The sequence below is a fragment of the Hippichthys cyanospilos genome, chromosome 9 (genome assembly GCF_059441005.1).
Source record: "Hippichthys cyanospilos isolate Australia breed blue-spotted pipefish chromosome 9, RoL_Hcya_1.0, whole genome shotgun sequence".
NCBI lineage: Eukaryota > Metazoa > Chordata > Actinopteri > Syngnathiformes > Syngnathidae > Hippichthys > Hippichthys cyanospilos.
Genome location: NC_142377.1, coordinates 11,631,324 through 11,647,223, shown reverse-complemented (window position 1 = coordinate 11,647,223; position 15,900 = coordinate 11,631,324). Strand labels below are relative to the sequence as shown.

General features: G+C 40.9%; 1 protein-coding gene across 1 annotated transcript in view; it reads left to right on the top strand.

The window, feature by feature from the left end:
- The first annotated feature begins 75 nt into the window (after nucleotides 1-75).
- LOC148418842 (potassium voltage-gated channel subfamily B member 1-like) overlaps nucleotides 76-15,900 on the top strand; it is a 43,176-nt gene continuing 27,351 nt past the window's right edge. Inside the window, exons 1-2 of the mRNA XM_088424593.1 lie at nucleotides 76-370; nucleotides 4,062-4,706. Of these exons, the coding sequence (XP_088280719.1) occupies nucleotides 4,155-4,706 (552 nt within the window). The 5' untranslated portion in view covers nucleotides 76-370; nucleotides 4,062-4,154. The remainder of the gene's footprint in view (nucleotides 371-4,061; nucleotides 4,707-15,900) is intronic.

The following is a 15,900-nucleotide window of genomic DNA, read 5'->3' as shown; positions in this document are numbered from 1 at the left end:
GTGAGCTGGTGGAGCCTGAGAGAAATAAAGCCTGGCAGCGGGAGCAGTCCACACTCCCACACGGAGTCCGGCTGGATGCAGCGCACTGCGAGGGGGAACACCCGAACCGAACCAACACTATTCCACGGTTCTACTTGTTGATTCTCACCTGGAAGAGGGGCGGCCGACGAGGACGTTTAAAAAGAAACAGAGAGGGGTGGGGGTGAAGGTGGCAACCTTATCCATCATGTCTTCACTCTGCTCATGATGCCTTCATTACATCCGAGCCCGGCGCAGCAGATCCGGAGGGGTTCGTCACCTTTACGCGCGGGTCTGATTGAAATGAAGCCGCCGCACGTCCGCGGCATGATTCGGGCTGCACGGAAGACACGTACGGAACACTTTCTTGGCTTGTTTGTGTATTTTTGCAACACAATACTTTCCTGCATGCTCAACTTTTTTAGGACAGCGCGCCATCATTACTTGAATTTGTCCTTGCTCAATTTGCCGTCAATATTACGATGGTATTTGGATGTATTTATTTATCTTCAGGGAAGGTAAAATTTCAGCACCAGACAGCGGCATTGTGATCAGCACTGGACAGCTCACAAGCGGTCCAAGAAATTGAATGACTATTTTTAGGAACCTACTTGAGAAACAAAGAAACAAAAGCAACTTAACTTTTCACCAAATTTTACCTTTACTTTTTGCAGGGTTTAAATAGTTTACAGGTTAGTCTGACACGAAAAAAATAAGTGCATCAAAGTGCCTGAATTAAAAATATGTCATTCTTTATTTTAAACTACAATTCTTTTAACCAACTGAACCAATTGCTGCTGAAAAAAATAAATAAAAATACCATATTTTCCGGACTATAAGCCGCAGCAACAAAAATTAAGCAAAAAAAAAAAAGCACAATTTTTATGAGCCACGCTGAACTATAAGCTGCTGGTCATAACATCAGATATTTACGCAGAAAGATGGTATATGGAACTTTTTCTATCTTTTTATGTATTTATTTTTTAATCGCCTGCCAACAGCAACGTCCTCTCTTCAACAGACTGAACATGCCTGCATGTTTAGTCCCAACATATTTATAGAAAATGATTGGATAGATGGATATTTTCAACATAACAACCAACAGAATACTGCAGTTAAACACTTTTTGAGCACATCCATTGATTCACATCTTTTCAGTCCTATTTCTTAGTTGTTCCATAAATTGACACCTTGAACAGAAACACGCATTTGTCTGACCGGTGGATTGTCTCCTGGTGGGGCTGGAAAAAAAAAAAAAAAAACCTGGAACATTGACGCAGGGTTACCAATGTCTTAAACATTTTAATTTGCAGAAAAAATGTGCTGATTATTGAAAAAAATGTTAACTGCAATTTAATAACATTTATAACTCCCGCACAGACTTTGACAATGAAAGCATCACTGCACAACTTGGTGCTGTGTATGTGCAAGCTATTCAATTTTATTGAATAATATTGTTCCCAGTATTTTTAGTGAAAAGTTGACGCGCATGGACTTGATACTTAGGGTTACCCGGTATAATCCTGGGCATAAAAAGTACTGTGGTTGCCTCAGCACAAGATTTTTTTTTTGTTCATTCAAAATATAGAAGAACACTATGTTGTAATTTGTGGTTTGATTACACCAGTGCAATAAACACTGCCAAACCAAAGATGATAGATAGTGTTATTATATTTCTAAAGGTTGATTTCTGTATACCTGCTTTAGCGTGTCTAATTAAAGGATGTAATGTACATTATTAATAGTCACATTAGAAAGCGAGTCCAACCAAAATAATGGAGCATATACAGCATATACAGTAAGTCTAGTTTATCACCGGGATTCCCCCGCATCCACCCTTGTCAGCAAGAATAGCGTCTGTGCCTCCCAAAGCAGATTAAAATATCTATTCTGTTCTCTGATGAGTGGATAAACCTCTTGGCATTTCGGCTGTAGGACACTCTTGGAGGTGCCTTGCCTGCGTGTTGAGTGAACCCCGTTTCTTTGCCTGACTCACCCACCATAGGTGGAAATCTGTGATCTAAAGACCACAGAATTAAAAAAAAAAAACAAATACACTTCCGCATACCTTATATACACTGTAAAACACACCTAAATTTCTTAAAACGGACTTTTAAAGTTGTTCATTGACACCTGTTGTGCCAAAATGTTCAACCAAAACGTGCAATGAGAAACTAGCTTAACAGTAATGTGAAATGTTCAGTATGTAACTTTTACTTCAATGCAAATAGAGCAGCAACACATACAAACATATCATGCAAAATGATGGTTAAATATTCTCAGCATTCCGTATGAACAATAAATACTGGTCATATTTAAGTTGGGACCTTTTCTGCCTATTCATCCTCATGCTCTTCTTGTTAAACTTTTTATTGGTTGTCTGACCGAGATTGTTAACATCTTTTGTGTCAATTTCTATGTTCATTTGTGGGGCTACAATTTAAGTGTCCCGGGGAAGCCAAATTGGCTATTTATATTGGTGGAAGTTCAATTGTGCTCTGGCTCGAACTTGAGCAACACGGCCTTGTGGAAGTGTGACAGGAAGCCGAGGATAACAAGACCACTCGGAACCAGAATGACTTTTTGGGTGAAGGAATTCTATGCAATGTCCCATTAATATGAGGTTCATTAGTATTCTTGACTGTGTATGGTTGATGGTATTTTTTTAGCAATGTCTTTTTTGTTGATTGTCTTTTGCTAAGAAAGTGTCTTCTAGTAAGAGTGCAAATTAGAGATAATAAATTTAGTCCATTTTAGCTGTAAAAAGTTCATATTTTGCCTACACTTAGTTTGATGACTGAATTATTTTTCACATACAGTACAGTACTTTTCAAAACACGCTTCCCCTTGCTGTCAAGATATGTGCTCAAGTCTCAGGTAATGGCCAGTCACGGCTCACCTGTTTTCTGGGTGTGGTCAATCAACATTCACAAGTGGAGCAAAAATAATTTAGTTATCAAATTAATTTCTGACAAAGTATTAGAGCGGCAGCTTTTTTTCGTCCTTTGCACATACTATTACAGCAGATTTGAATCGATTATAACATTTTCTGATAGAATTAGAAATATATATTTTTTGCTTGGTGAAAACAACACATTTTCTCTTCGCTATGAATGATTTAGAGTTCAGGCACATTTAACCTCACAAATTTTTTTCTAAGAAAAGAATTTGCATATATGGAGAGCTCTAGCACTGCTAGCTAGCTGCTCATTTATGCTAGAAGCAGCTATAATAGATTTAGAGCCACAGATAACCAATGGCTACAGCTGCCATATGTCAATGTCAGCGTATTTGAGTCGTTTGCTAGCGATTGAACACAATTTCAGAAAAACATCGCGTTATTTGTATTCAGAAGTAAAGAGCATCCTTTGCGCTAGAGACTCGTCGATCTGTTACGCCGCAACAAGCTATCGGGAACAGCTTCAAAATACGAGCATAGAAAGGCGTTTGTGTCCATATATTATTTGGTAACTTAAGGTTTATTTTGACTTCTTACCATGTTTCTGGCACCGTGTTTTTGGCTTGCAGGATATTAACAATTGTTGCAGCGATTGGCTTGGCATACTTTCTCAGATGTGTACACGATCAAGCAGTTATCAGGGGCGAGAAAAGGCCTCAAGCATTTTTTGAAGTACTCGAATTACTCAAGGACACAATTTAGCACAAAAAAACACAAACTTTTCACTGCCGAAGAACTTCAATATCCCTTTAAAACAGGGGTGTCCAAAGTCGGTCCTCGAGGGCCGCTGTCCCACATGTTTTCCAGGTTTCTTTTCCTGACACACCTGATTCAAATGATCAGCTCATCAGCAAGCTCAGCAGAAACCTGATAAGGATCCTGATCATTTGATTCAGGTGTGTCAGGAAAAGAAAGCTGGAAATCATGCAGGACAGCGGCCCTCGAGGACCGACTTTGGACACCCCTGCTTTAAAATGACTGTATACTTCCCCTCCCACGAAAGGTCTTCAGTTTTGCGGGGGGCTTGGAATATGAACCACAATATACTGTAGCTTGGTTTGCATCATCTTTGTTCTTGTTGCAGCCATGGGAAGACCTGATGAGGTCACCCAGCGGACCATGTCTTCTTAACCCCCACCGTCCGGTCTTTGGCACTGACTGAGCGACTCCAGCGAAGATGATCAAAGTGGCGGCGAGGTCGTCCGCAGCGCAGCCGGCGGACGCCATGGATATCATCCGAAGCAAGCACACCCGCCGGGTGAGGCTCAACGTCGGCGGTCTACTCCACGAGGTCCTATGGAGGACGCTGGACCGCCTGCCCCGCACCAGACTTGGCAAGCTGCGCGACTGCAACACCCACGATTCCATCATGGAGATCTGCGACGATTACAGCTTGGACAGCAACGAGTACTTCTTCGACAGGCACCCCGGCGCCTTCACGTCCATCCTCAACTTCTACCGAACGGGGAAGCTGCACATGATGGAGGAGATGTGCGCCCTGTCCTTCAGCCAAGAACTGGACTTCTGGGGCATCGACGAGATCTACCTGGAGTCCTGCTGCCAGGCCCGATATCACCAGAAGAAGGAGCAGATGAACGAGGAACTTAAGCGGGAGGCGGAGAACATGAGGGAGCGGGAAGGCGAGGAGTTTACCACCACGTGCTGCTCGGACAAGAGGAAGAAACTTTGGGACCTCCTGGAGAAGCCCAGCTCCTCTTTTGCTGCTAAGGTAGGGTCTTGATTTTGGAAAAAAAATGAAAGATGATAGAACCTATCCAAAAGACATCAATCGTAGCTAAGGGGGGGGGCATATATTTTAACCTTGATTTAACAACTTCAGTTCAATTGGCAGCTTCTTCCTTGTGTGCAGCATGACAGCGAAATGCTAATGCACCATATTTGCTTTGAACTCCGGGCTCCATTAATTGACCTGAGACTGCTGACCTCAGAACCCAACTGGAAAGATAGCCCATGAGCTTTTCTTTAATGTATTCAGGATCTAAGCCGTTAAAGATTTATACACCAGTAGCATGATTTTAAAATCTATTCTACAGCTGAATGGGAACCAAAATGGCATCATATATATCTATAACATTGTCATTTTATACATATATATATATATATATATATATATATATATATATATATATATATATACACGTGCCATTCAAACATTAAGTAAATAGTTGAAAAAGTCACGCTTATTTAAAGTTTATTTGGTAAAGTTTATTTATTACATATTTAAATGTATTTATGACGTGACTTTGGCTGACCAATGCAATCAAAATGCACATAATTTCTTGGTTTGGATGTCATTAAACGTATCCAAAGAAGTGCCCGTTGAGTTGAAATAATTTTCCATCATGTGGAACGTGGGTATCTATAGTTAAGTCAAAGAAGGAGGGGTGGGGTGGCGGATGGGGGTGGATGTATTTCAGTTTACATCTTGGGGCTATAACTCTCCGCGGTTTGACGAAGTCTGACATTCCTTTTGGCCCAATTGGTGCTTTTCATCTGTTCCTTTGAGCCGCAGGAGGGAGAAGTAATGAGAAAAAGAAAAAGAAACGTTACAGTCAAAAGTGAAAAATGTTCCCCTAAGTACAACTTATTCTGTTTAAAATAGGCGTTGGGAACTCATTTTGAGCTGTACATAATCAATAATGTCCGCCAGCTGTCCTAGGAGGCGAGACGGCTTGTCGCCTCCTCTTTTGGAAGTCAATTAAAAGCCTTTATTAATGTTGCTTTTTTTAGATGGAAATATGACAGCCTTTATTGTCTCTCATTATTGGATTTGTTAGCAGTGTGCGGTCGCAACTCTTGAGGTGATTAATGAATGCTTGTTTTTGTCACCACATTTGACGACGCGTCGACTGGCACCTTTTGTTTAATTGAATGTCACGTATTTATAGACGCGCGCGTCTTCATTACGCCGACTTCCTTTCTATCCTCTACTCAATCACGCTGCTCATTAACACGCTGACGGGCCCACACGCTGCAGCGCTTCACTGGGGATCAATGGACATGGCCACGCTTAATAGAGTATATGAAGCAGTTTTCAATTAAAAAGTAGATTCACGAGACCCTGCCGCATATTAGCATTACAGCAGCAGCAGCAGCAGCTCAGGGAGTGTGGATGTTCACAGAGGTTGGCCTTTTCATTACTGTATTCCACATTCAGCTGGGAGTGTAACCAAGGAAGGGGTTTTATATATTCAGTGCAATACTCCTCGAGTCGGCCTGTCAGCCTTTGATTTTTTTTTTTTTTTTTTTTTTTTTTTTATCACTGTAACTTGGCTGGGTAGTTGGACCGTGTTCCACTGGATGCAGCGCATTGTGAAACGTGTCCGCAAGACAGCGGAGCGTCTCAGAATTCCCGAAACGAGACACCGCGGTCAAAACAAGACAAAAGGAAGCTTCAAACACCTCCGTGGACGGAGCTTTTTGCATAATTTATCCAACTCATCTATTGAGATAACATGCTCCATCCCTGACCTTGAATAGCTCCTAATTATGATTTCCTAAATAGCTCACGTTGCTCCATCGGTGACACTTGCTGCCCCGCGGCTCTCCCTCGAGAGATCTGATGTATTTAATTTTAGTTACAACACACTTGTAATTAATAGCAAAACTGTAGGGGTTTCTAATTACAGAATCTCTTCCAGTAGCATATAAGGTCTTGTCTACGTAGGGCTATTTAAACCCATGCATTCTTCCCCCTTTTGTGTGTAAAAAAAGTTCCATCTACGTGGCTTTTTTTGTTGAAAAATTGCTGCTACACGAATCCCCATAGTGCGGTTTTGTTCTTTTAAAGTATGCCAAGCCACTAGGCGGCAGTAGTGTCGCCAAATTCTGTCTTTTGAGAAAGAGATTCCGCTTCTAAACGTCACTGGCGTCCGTGTCTTCGGCGGGAAAGAGTGATGACGTAAATCTCCGCTTTATGATTGCTACATGCAAATCAAACTGGAGAAATGTGACAATGTGATGTAAAAAAAAAAAAAAAAAAAGGAGGTAAATGGAAATCACCAAAGATTTTTGGGACTTCAAGGTGGAAAAATAGGAACTGAACCATTAGCAAGGACTGCAACAAATTCAGAGAAGCAAGTATCCCGTCTATGACAATTTTTTATGAGGATTGGTTGATGTTGTCAGCTACAAGGATAATTTTTACGTAAGATTGGTATTCCTTCCGTTGTATTTGATATAATTTACAGTAAAAGTTCCTTTGTACTTTTATTTTTTTGTACTCAAGTATTTTGCCTAGTTGGAACATTTTACTGAAGAACAGTTGAATTAGTATTTTAATTTAGAGTTACTGTATGTACAGCGTGTGAGTACGTTTAGTGCCATTTGCTTTTCATTGTTATTTTTACAGTTTAAAATATGTTCCAGCTGTAAGTTCTCTCTGACAGCTGTCACTGACAAGTGTGCACTGGGGCTGCATTCTTGCAGAAGTAGTTTTTAGGAGGGAAAAAGGTGGCATGAATCAAAGTGTTTCAGCTTATCCTCAGCAGAATGCGCTATGTTAGCTGGCTAAGATAACATAAACCAACAAGCAGGAATTACTGTAGTTTGTTAAGAATTAAACCCTTTAGTTACAATTTAGCATATCTTTATACAAAGAAACATTACAGAAAAGGTGTTTTTATGAAAAAAAAGTTAGTTTTTTTTATTTAAAGAAATTCTTAATACGAAGAATAATCTCAATTTATCTACTTGAAACATTTTTTGGGGAAAGAAAAACAGCAATAAACATGAAACAAGCAAAATCAGAATGCATTGTACGATATTTATTGTTAGATTAATTATTTAAATACTTTTATAATAGTACCATTTATGGTCACTAGGAGTTATAGTATGCATTAAACAAAACTGAGTTATTACATATTGTCTTCTCAACTATCCCAATCGGAAACAATTTGAAAAGAAAATCAGCATATAAAAACAAAACAAAAACAAAAGAATCAAAAACGTTTTTTTTTCTATCTAGTTAGATCATAGGTTATTGAAAAGATGTGTTACGATAAAAAACAAAAGAAAAAAAACTATCATTTGTTTCAACAGGTTTCTAACGCCATCCGTTTATGCTACAGATGCTAAGATAAAAAAAAAACAAACAAAAAAAAACTATCATTTGTTTCAACAGGTTTCTAACGACATCTGTTTATGGTTCTTAAGTGTTTAAACATGTCGCAACGGTTAAGGGAAAGCGATTAATCCAAGTTAGATCTGTTAACCAATGAGACTTCTCATGTTAAATGCTAACTCTAAAACTCTTGCGGTGATCTTTGAATGGAAAAGACAGGTGGGGCCTCTTCTACTTATCTTATTTTAGTTGTCGTTATAGTCATGACAAAGTCCACAAAAATCAAATGTGTGCAGAAAAATACACATTTGATTGTTTTGTTTTTTAATTCATACATAATTTGTTGCAGTGAAAATGCTCTCAGTCTTTTGTGTAAATGTATTGTTCCTTAATATTAACACTAGGCCTCACATACGGATCGCCCTTGCTTTGTTTGGGAGTCTTTTCAAAACTAGCTTGATTTCAATGATGCTATCCAAGCAAATACTTGCAACAATATTTGCTCTGCTTCTGTTCCCAAAGAGTTCTAATAAAAAGCCAAGGAGCGTGATCAAATATTCTTTGTTCTGTTTCATAGAAATGTTTGCATTGCGAAGCCGCGCTTCGTGTAGGCTCATGACATGCTCAATGAACCAGGCGGGTCCACGATTTGAATGTTTTGTTTTCCATGAAGGATAAGGACAAAAAAAAAAAAAAAAAAGTGTTAAACTGAGGTTACCCGGTGGCTCATAAAGGTGATATTGTTTTATTGAAGTGTTGCAGTGTTGAAATGGAACGTTCCCAAACACCGATTCTGCCTCATTTATTTTTCAACGCTGATGAAATTTTAATTGCCCATTAATAAGGCCTCACTTGATGCCAGGAAGCAAAGAACTGCGCAATGCAGAATGTATATAACCCCACGTGTGGCGTCAAGCCCATACAGTGCAATAAAAGTGACAGGAGCACTCTCGCCCAGACGAGCCATTGTCACACCGAAGCAGCAATCAAAGGACGCCGCGCATGCCCCGTCTGATCGCATGACATCCGGCTTTGAAGTGTTGAGGCGTTATTGAATAGTTTTAGGCCCACTTGAGTCTGCTGATCCACCACGGACCTGCCCGCTAAATAATTCAACAAACAATATGGGCTTCAGGAAAACTTGCAGGTAATCAGTGCATCAATAAAAGATAAGCTCTTGTTGATGCGGTATTGTACATGCTAAGTGTCCGTTATTATTATTTGATTTCTCAGCATCGAGATGTATAGAATACAGTATGCCTGGGGCTGAGCGTGCCTCGTTTGATCGGAAGCAGTTCAGTTGCAGAGAGAACGAGCGGCCGCCGCTCGCCCGAAACAAAACACCATCCCAAAACTCACTTGTGCGAGTACGGGCCCCAAATGGCCATTTTTCTCCAACGCACACTGAACAGAAAAGAACATTACTCTGATGTGTGAGCTGCGCTTGTGTTATTCATGAAAAGGAACACTTGGCACGCGTGTGAGGGTGTTGCGGGCGATCAAGGAAAGTTATGTTGCAACATTGCATACATTTACGGATTTTGAACGGAACAACAAATGCCCTGCTGCAAAATGAGCTGCTGTTTGTTGAATTTTTGACCACTTGGACCAGGCTAAATGCTGCCTTTAACTGACCCGCGAAGCCTACTGGGTTTAGATTAAATCAGCGGTTCTTTAATATATTCAGGACCTAAACCATTCAGTGATTTATAGACCGATGGTAGCACATTAAAATATATTCCACAGCTGACTAAGAGCCAGTGTAAAGCCTTTAGGGATATAATATAATTGCAGTATCATCCACTGACAGTTTTTTTTTCCTTTAATGACTATCGTCCTGCCAATGACTATACATGAAGTCATATTTCCCCACCATCAAGTGTGTTTTCAGTAAACACTGACATATACTGTTCTATTACTGTATTCCAGCCAAAGTAGAAGAGTCACATCAGCACCATCATAGGTGTTTCCTGTAACGATTGGTGTGCGTATGTAGGTTTTTTACCAATGCAAAAAGGCACCTCTGGAGGTAATTGAGATTTTAATGGGGTTCCTACCAGTATCAGCAAATCTAATTTAATGCTTTGTAATACTGCCACAGAAACAGCACTTTTTTTTTTCAAATTACGAGTAAATTAATTGGAACATCAAACAACTTATTGCTAAATTGTATTTCTGTCACTAATTTGAAAAAGATGCCTTGCCTTGAAAAGGTTAGGTTTTGTAGGTGCATTGTCAGGAGTGATGCAATTGTCTTGCAGACAAGCCAGAAATAAAACAAAAAATGTTACACAGTCTGGCTTCTGGAGATGCTGTTTAAAATAGGTACGTATAATAATACCAATACGAATGTAGTTTGAAAGCTGTAGTACCCCTGTGATTTTTTTTTTTTTTTTTTTTTTTTCCCAGGCAAGTACCCCTTACTTAGTGCTACAAATAATTTTTGGATTGTGTAATATAATCTGTTTTATTTCTGGCTCCTCCGCCAGAAAATTGCACCACGAATGACAATGCACAGCTATATAAAACATAATAATAATTTACTTCATGTTCCAATTAAATTGCTCTTATTTTGAAAACAATAAAAGTTGAGAACCATTGATGGATCCAACTGTGAAATATTTGTTAGCGCCTAACCTGCGCAAACCATTTTTTGGATGAAAAAAAATTACCGTAATAGTGACACAGAGTGATGCACCAGCTGTGTCTAATAATAAACTTTAGAATTTCATGAGTTGCAGTATCTTCAGGTTTATTTTAATCTGCATCTTCATAAAGTAGAAAAAAACGTCAATTTTTTTCATGACTCTTCTGGCTAAAAATCGTGTCTCGAATAACAATGCGTGTTTGTCTAAACTCACCAAAATAAAAGCACACTATGTTTCGCAAAAGAGTCACTATAAACATAGTTTAGCGATTAGTCGCTCCACGTTCCACTTAATTTGCTCTTTGTTTGAAAAGAAAAATGTACTGTACAGGCATATCTCACGTACCCCCTGAAGTGCCTTCACTTCCCTCCAGTTTTACTCGTACCCACTTTTCAGAACCGCTGCCGTACAGTAAATCTTGACTTTTTTGACTTTTTTTTTGAAGGATTACAATTCACGCCTGTAAGGCCTTCCTCACCTCTCATTCCCTGGACCGGAACAGGAGATTGAGCTGTAAAAATTGGCATTCTTCACTTGGCGGAGTCTTGTTCTGCTAATTGCCGGAGAAGTTTCTCTCTCAGCTAGCCAGCCATGACTTCAGGCAGTTTCCTGCACTTCTCACCGCGCATCAGATATGCCCGATTGACTGCACTTTGAGCACTTTGTAGTTCGCGTGGACCGAGCCGCGCGCTGCTGGTCGCTGCCCGTTCGCTCCTTCAGGCCCGCCGGGTGCGTGAACCCATTTTGGTGAGAAATCGATGAGGAAGGCATTAAGTTGTAAGGCAAGATGGTGCGAGCGAGAACACGCCCAAGCCGGCCATTAGCGAGCCTCTTGGACGTGTGACTTCCAACATGAGCGCCATCGCATGTCACGGAGATCCCAGTGTAACAGTCCAATCTCCGTGGCCGTGAGCAATGGAGTAAAGCGTTTCCTCTCGCTCACTTCCGCTGTTAATAAGCAGGCATGGGACAAGCCAACAGGGTGTGCTTCATGAGCGCGTTGCCGGGCGACACCATCACTCGCCTTTAAATAGCATCAATCGATGGCACACCACTGACTCCCAGCTGGCCCGACTGGTGGCGGGGCCGCGTGCTTTGCCCGGTGACTTCACACGGCTGTGAAAAGTAAGACCCAAGCAACACCTCCCGCTCTTTTGTCCTTCCCTGTCCTCGTCATCATTGAAGTGAACTCGTCTACTTTTCACGGGCGTTTCGTAACACGTTCTTGATTAGCGATAACGCAGATAGTCAAGTCGAATATATTTGTGTATTATCACCAGTCTCAAAGGGCCTCGCGGGTGAAAAACAAAATACAGATAGCACCGCACACGACTCAACACTGGCGCCTGACTAGTGCGCCACAAATTAATAGAATGAGAGGAGGCACTTTCATTAGCCATCAAGTCACTCCTACAGCGGCGCAGCTCCCCCTATCTCAGATCCGCCTGTCTCCACTCATCTGCGAAAATACCAACACAAGGTCTGTTTTCATAATGCGTGTATCTGTATTTATGTATTATTTATTGATTTTAATTTGTTAACAGTTTTTACCAAGTGTCAAGTTGCACCGCAGCACGTAGGTAGCAACAACTGGTTTAAAGGGCTATGTAAAAAAAGAGAGTTGAGGTGAGTTGCGTGTGAGGACCTCAGAAATCTCACATTTACTATTCAGAAGTTGAAATTCAGAGCATACGGAAAAATAAAATAAAAAATGATGAAACAATTATCAAAAATAATCAGCCATTAATTTGATCATCACTAAGTTGACGATTAATTGTTGCACCTTTCATGAATGTTCAAAGTAAAAAATCATGCCTATGAATAATAATTATATATTTGTATTAGCGCATACTTTTAATTGAATGTACATTATAGTAGCATACTGTATTGACTTTTTGGCTAATTTCCAATGCTTTCAGTTTTAGGGCAGCCGTAGCATTACATCGGTGGTGGTCTAATAAAGCTCTTTAGAACTTTTTTTTTCTACATTGTGGCACTTACCAACAGCCCTTTTTGCACCCTGCTTTTTTTCCTCCACAATTGTATAGCTACTACTGAAAGCAATCAGCGGTGTTTCTTGGCAAATGCACAGGCTAATGGAGCGCTGCACTAAACAGAGACATTAGCATTATTGATTGCAAGCATGCCTTTGATGGCGTTTGATCAGCGTGAAGAAACACACGAATGGAAAGTCACTTTAGGTAGAGAGGCTGCACGTCAATAAACACACACCATCAAGTGCTACTGGAGAAGATTACACAGTTATGCCCGTGACATTGTTTGCATCTGTCTTGGTTCTTAGAGAGGACCCGGTCTCATATCCCAAATCCACAATCGCTGTTTGCTTACTGTTTCACCATTAAATTAATTTGAATCAGGGTAATTTTGCCTAAAACGTGTAACAGTCACTCAAATGAAAATGTCAATTTGATTGTCATACTCTATGGGGTAGACTTTACTACAATATCATCTTCTCCTTTCGGCTTTTCCCTTCAGGCGTCGCCACAGCCAATCAACTTCATCTACACTGTACTGTTTGTTGTCTGAAATGCTTTACCAAGCTGTCGTATTAAGTTTTCGTAAAGCATATTCATAACGTACCAACACTGGCCAATATGATAGCCATGTTAACTTATGGAAAAATTTTCATTTTAAAATTATTTCCTTCAACTTGGCTCCCAGGCCCCATGCAACGCAGTGGCCAAAAATGTCATGTCGGTTGTGCCAACTAGCTAGTGCTAAGCTAACTGCGTTTCTCTGGTCCAACTTTGCAAACTCCCTTCCAGGCTAGTACAGCATCAAAGGCCTATGTAATATATAATGTAATGTTCATTAGTAAGATGAATATTCCCAAATGTACATAAACACTTTCTAGTGGTTTGTTGATAACACTGTGATAGGGTGACCAGACATCCCAGATTTTGAGCCTTATGTCCCAAGTCGCAACTTGTTTCACCAGTGCCATTGTTCTGTCCCGGTTTTACAAAGGTCATTACATAGGTCAAATGGGAATTTGGGTTTTTTTTCTTCCCAGTGGCCCATTTCAACTCTATCCAAGTCCCCACTGAATTGTTCCATTCTCTTATATCTTGTATTGTTATTACTACCGGATTTTTTTAAAAATGAAAGGAATTTAATGTCGCTGACTTTTAGGAAGCTGGATGTCTTATCTGACTTCACCACTTGCGCTCACATATTGGCGCAGCTGTGAGTTTAGGCGGCTGGCATTTCAAAAGGTGAAGGGTCAAACAAGACGAAGGGATGGGGACACGCCTACGTTGCTGTGTGACTTCATTCATTATTTAGACAGGCCTGTCAGAGATAGAGCATCACTCAGGGAGATGTGGGATGACAAGTGGTCAGTGGAAAGCGGAAGTTTCCACAGAGTCCACAGAAGCGATTGCACGATAAAGCTATTATAAAGCGCAGTGATCTTTGCATCAGTCACTCAGCCATCTAAGGATGAAAAGCTCCATTTTTTTCACAGGGATGGTTTAATACCACAAAGACAGTTCACCCTTTGTAAAACTTTCACTGAGTGACTCTTTTGGCTTCTTCCCAAAAATGAGAATATAAAACATGCTCTAAGGCGCTTGTCATCGGTCAGTGACAGCAGAAAAAAAAAAAACATTGCTTCAATGTGTTTCACCAGCCAAGCCGTCATGGATTCTACCTTTGAGATTGTCAAAGTGGGGGTTTTGTTTGGCTTTAGCAACAGACGTTGGAGCTGCCTCCACTTGTCCTACGTCCTCGCTACTCTCTCAGCATGATGCGCTTGCTTCATTCGAAAGCGTCTGAACGGATGACAGACAAGTGTCGACTCATATCAATAGTCACGTTGCTTCCTTTCGCAACCTCTCTCCGCTCGTGTTTCCCCATACTTTGTGAACCAGCGCACATATTTGAGGAACCAAATGAAAAGTATTGTGAAAAGTATTATCTCCTTAATATCATGACTGTTATTAAAGGGATACCAAACCTGTTTAACCATCTTCAGCGGGAAAAAAGTTCATATCCATTTTCTGTAGCCGCTTATCTTCACAAGGGTCGCAGGCTTGCTGGTGGCTATCCCAGCCGGCATCGGGCAGTAGGCAGGGGACACCCTGAACTGGTTGCCAGCCAATCACAGGGCACACAGAGACGAACAAAGTTTCACGCACCCAATCACACCTAAGGACAATTTAGTATGTCCAATACACCTGCCATGCATGTCTTTAGAGTGCCGCAGGAAGCCAGAGAGAGCCCCCGCAGGCTTGGGGAAAACATGCAAACTCCACACAGGACTCCCAGAGAGAGGTGGTTTTCAACTCCTGAACTCTTTCAACTGTGAGTCGGATGTGCTATTCACTGCGCCATCAAGGCTCAAGTTAATATTTTGTCCATAATTAATTCGATAAATGAGTTCATTTTCATATAGTTAATACCTTCAAAACCATATTCTCCATATATCTCCACTTACTGTCTAGTAAAAGCAACTTCACTGTTTTCTGGGTTTGGCCATGTGACATTTGCAAGCCATGCTGTGATTGGTTGTTGCCAGAGCCCTGAACATTTTGTTTTAATTGATGGTGTGCTGTGAGATTTTCACTCTTGTGCGGTATTTTGTCCAATCCTTCGATTCTTACACCAAAGACATTTCCCATCAAAAGGAAATAATTGAAAGAAGACAATAAGGGGCTGAAAATTCACCCAGACGGTGTCAAAGTTCAACCTGGCACGACCACTATGTTCTCACACTACCTGGAGTGTGCCAGCATAGTGTGGAAGAAAATGACTGCACAAAATACTGCACAAGGATTAAAACTATAATAATTACCACCAATTTTTGTGTTGAGGAGTCCTGGCTAAATCCAGACCGTTTGCTCGTAACATCTCGTTGATTGTGATTGTGTCATTTCAAGGTCATTTTACCACAGTACACGTTGTTGCTTGAACAAACACTGGTCTTTGATTAAGTGTCCTGTTCACATCAGTGTGCTTGCTGGCAGACTGACAAGGAGTAATTACCTTCTGAACTTGATCCACAACCTAATACCTGGAGGGCCACGGACGAACAGCCGACAAGAGGGTTCATTGAACATCCGACCACCCTCGGCGCCTCGCATCAGACACGCTAGACGACCTCAATCAAACCAAAGTGTCGCCTTACTCTTGTTGCCAACGTATCGCATTACGTCACTTGAGAAACGGTG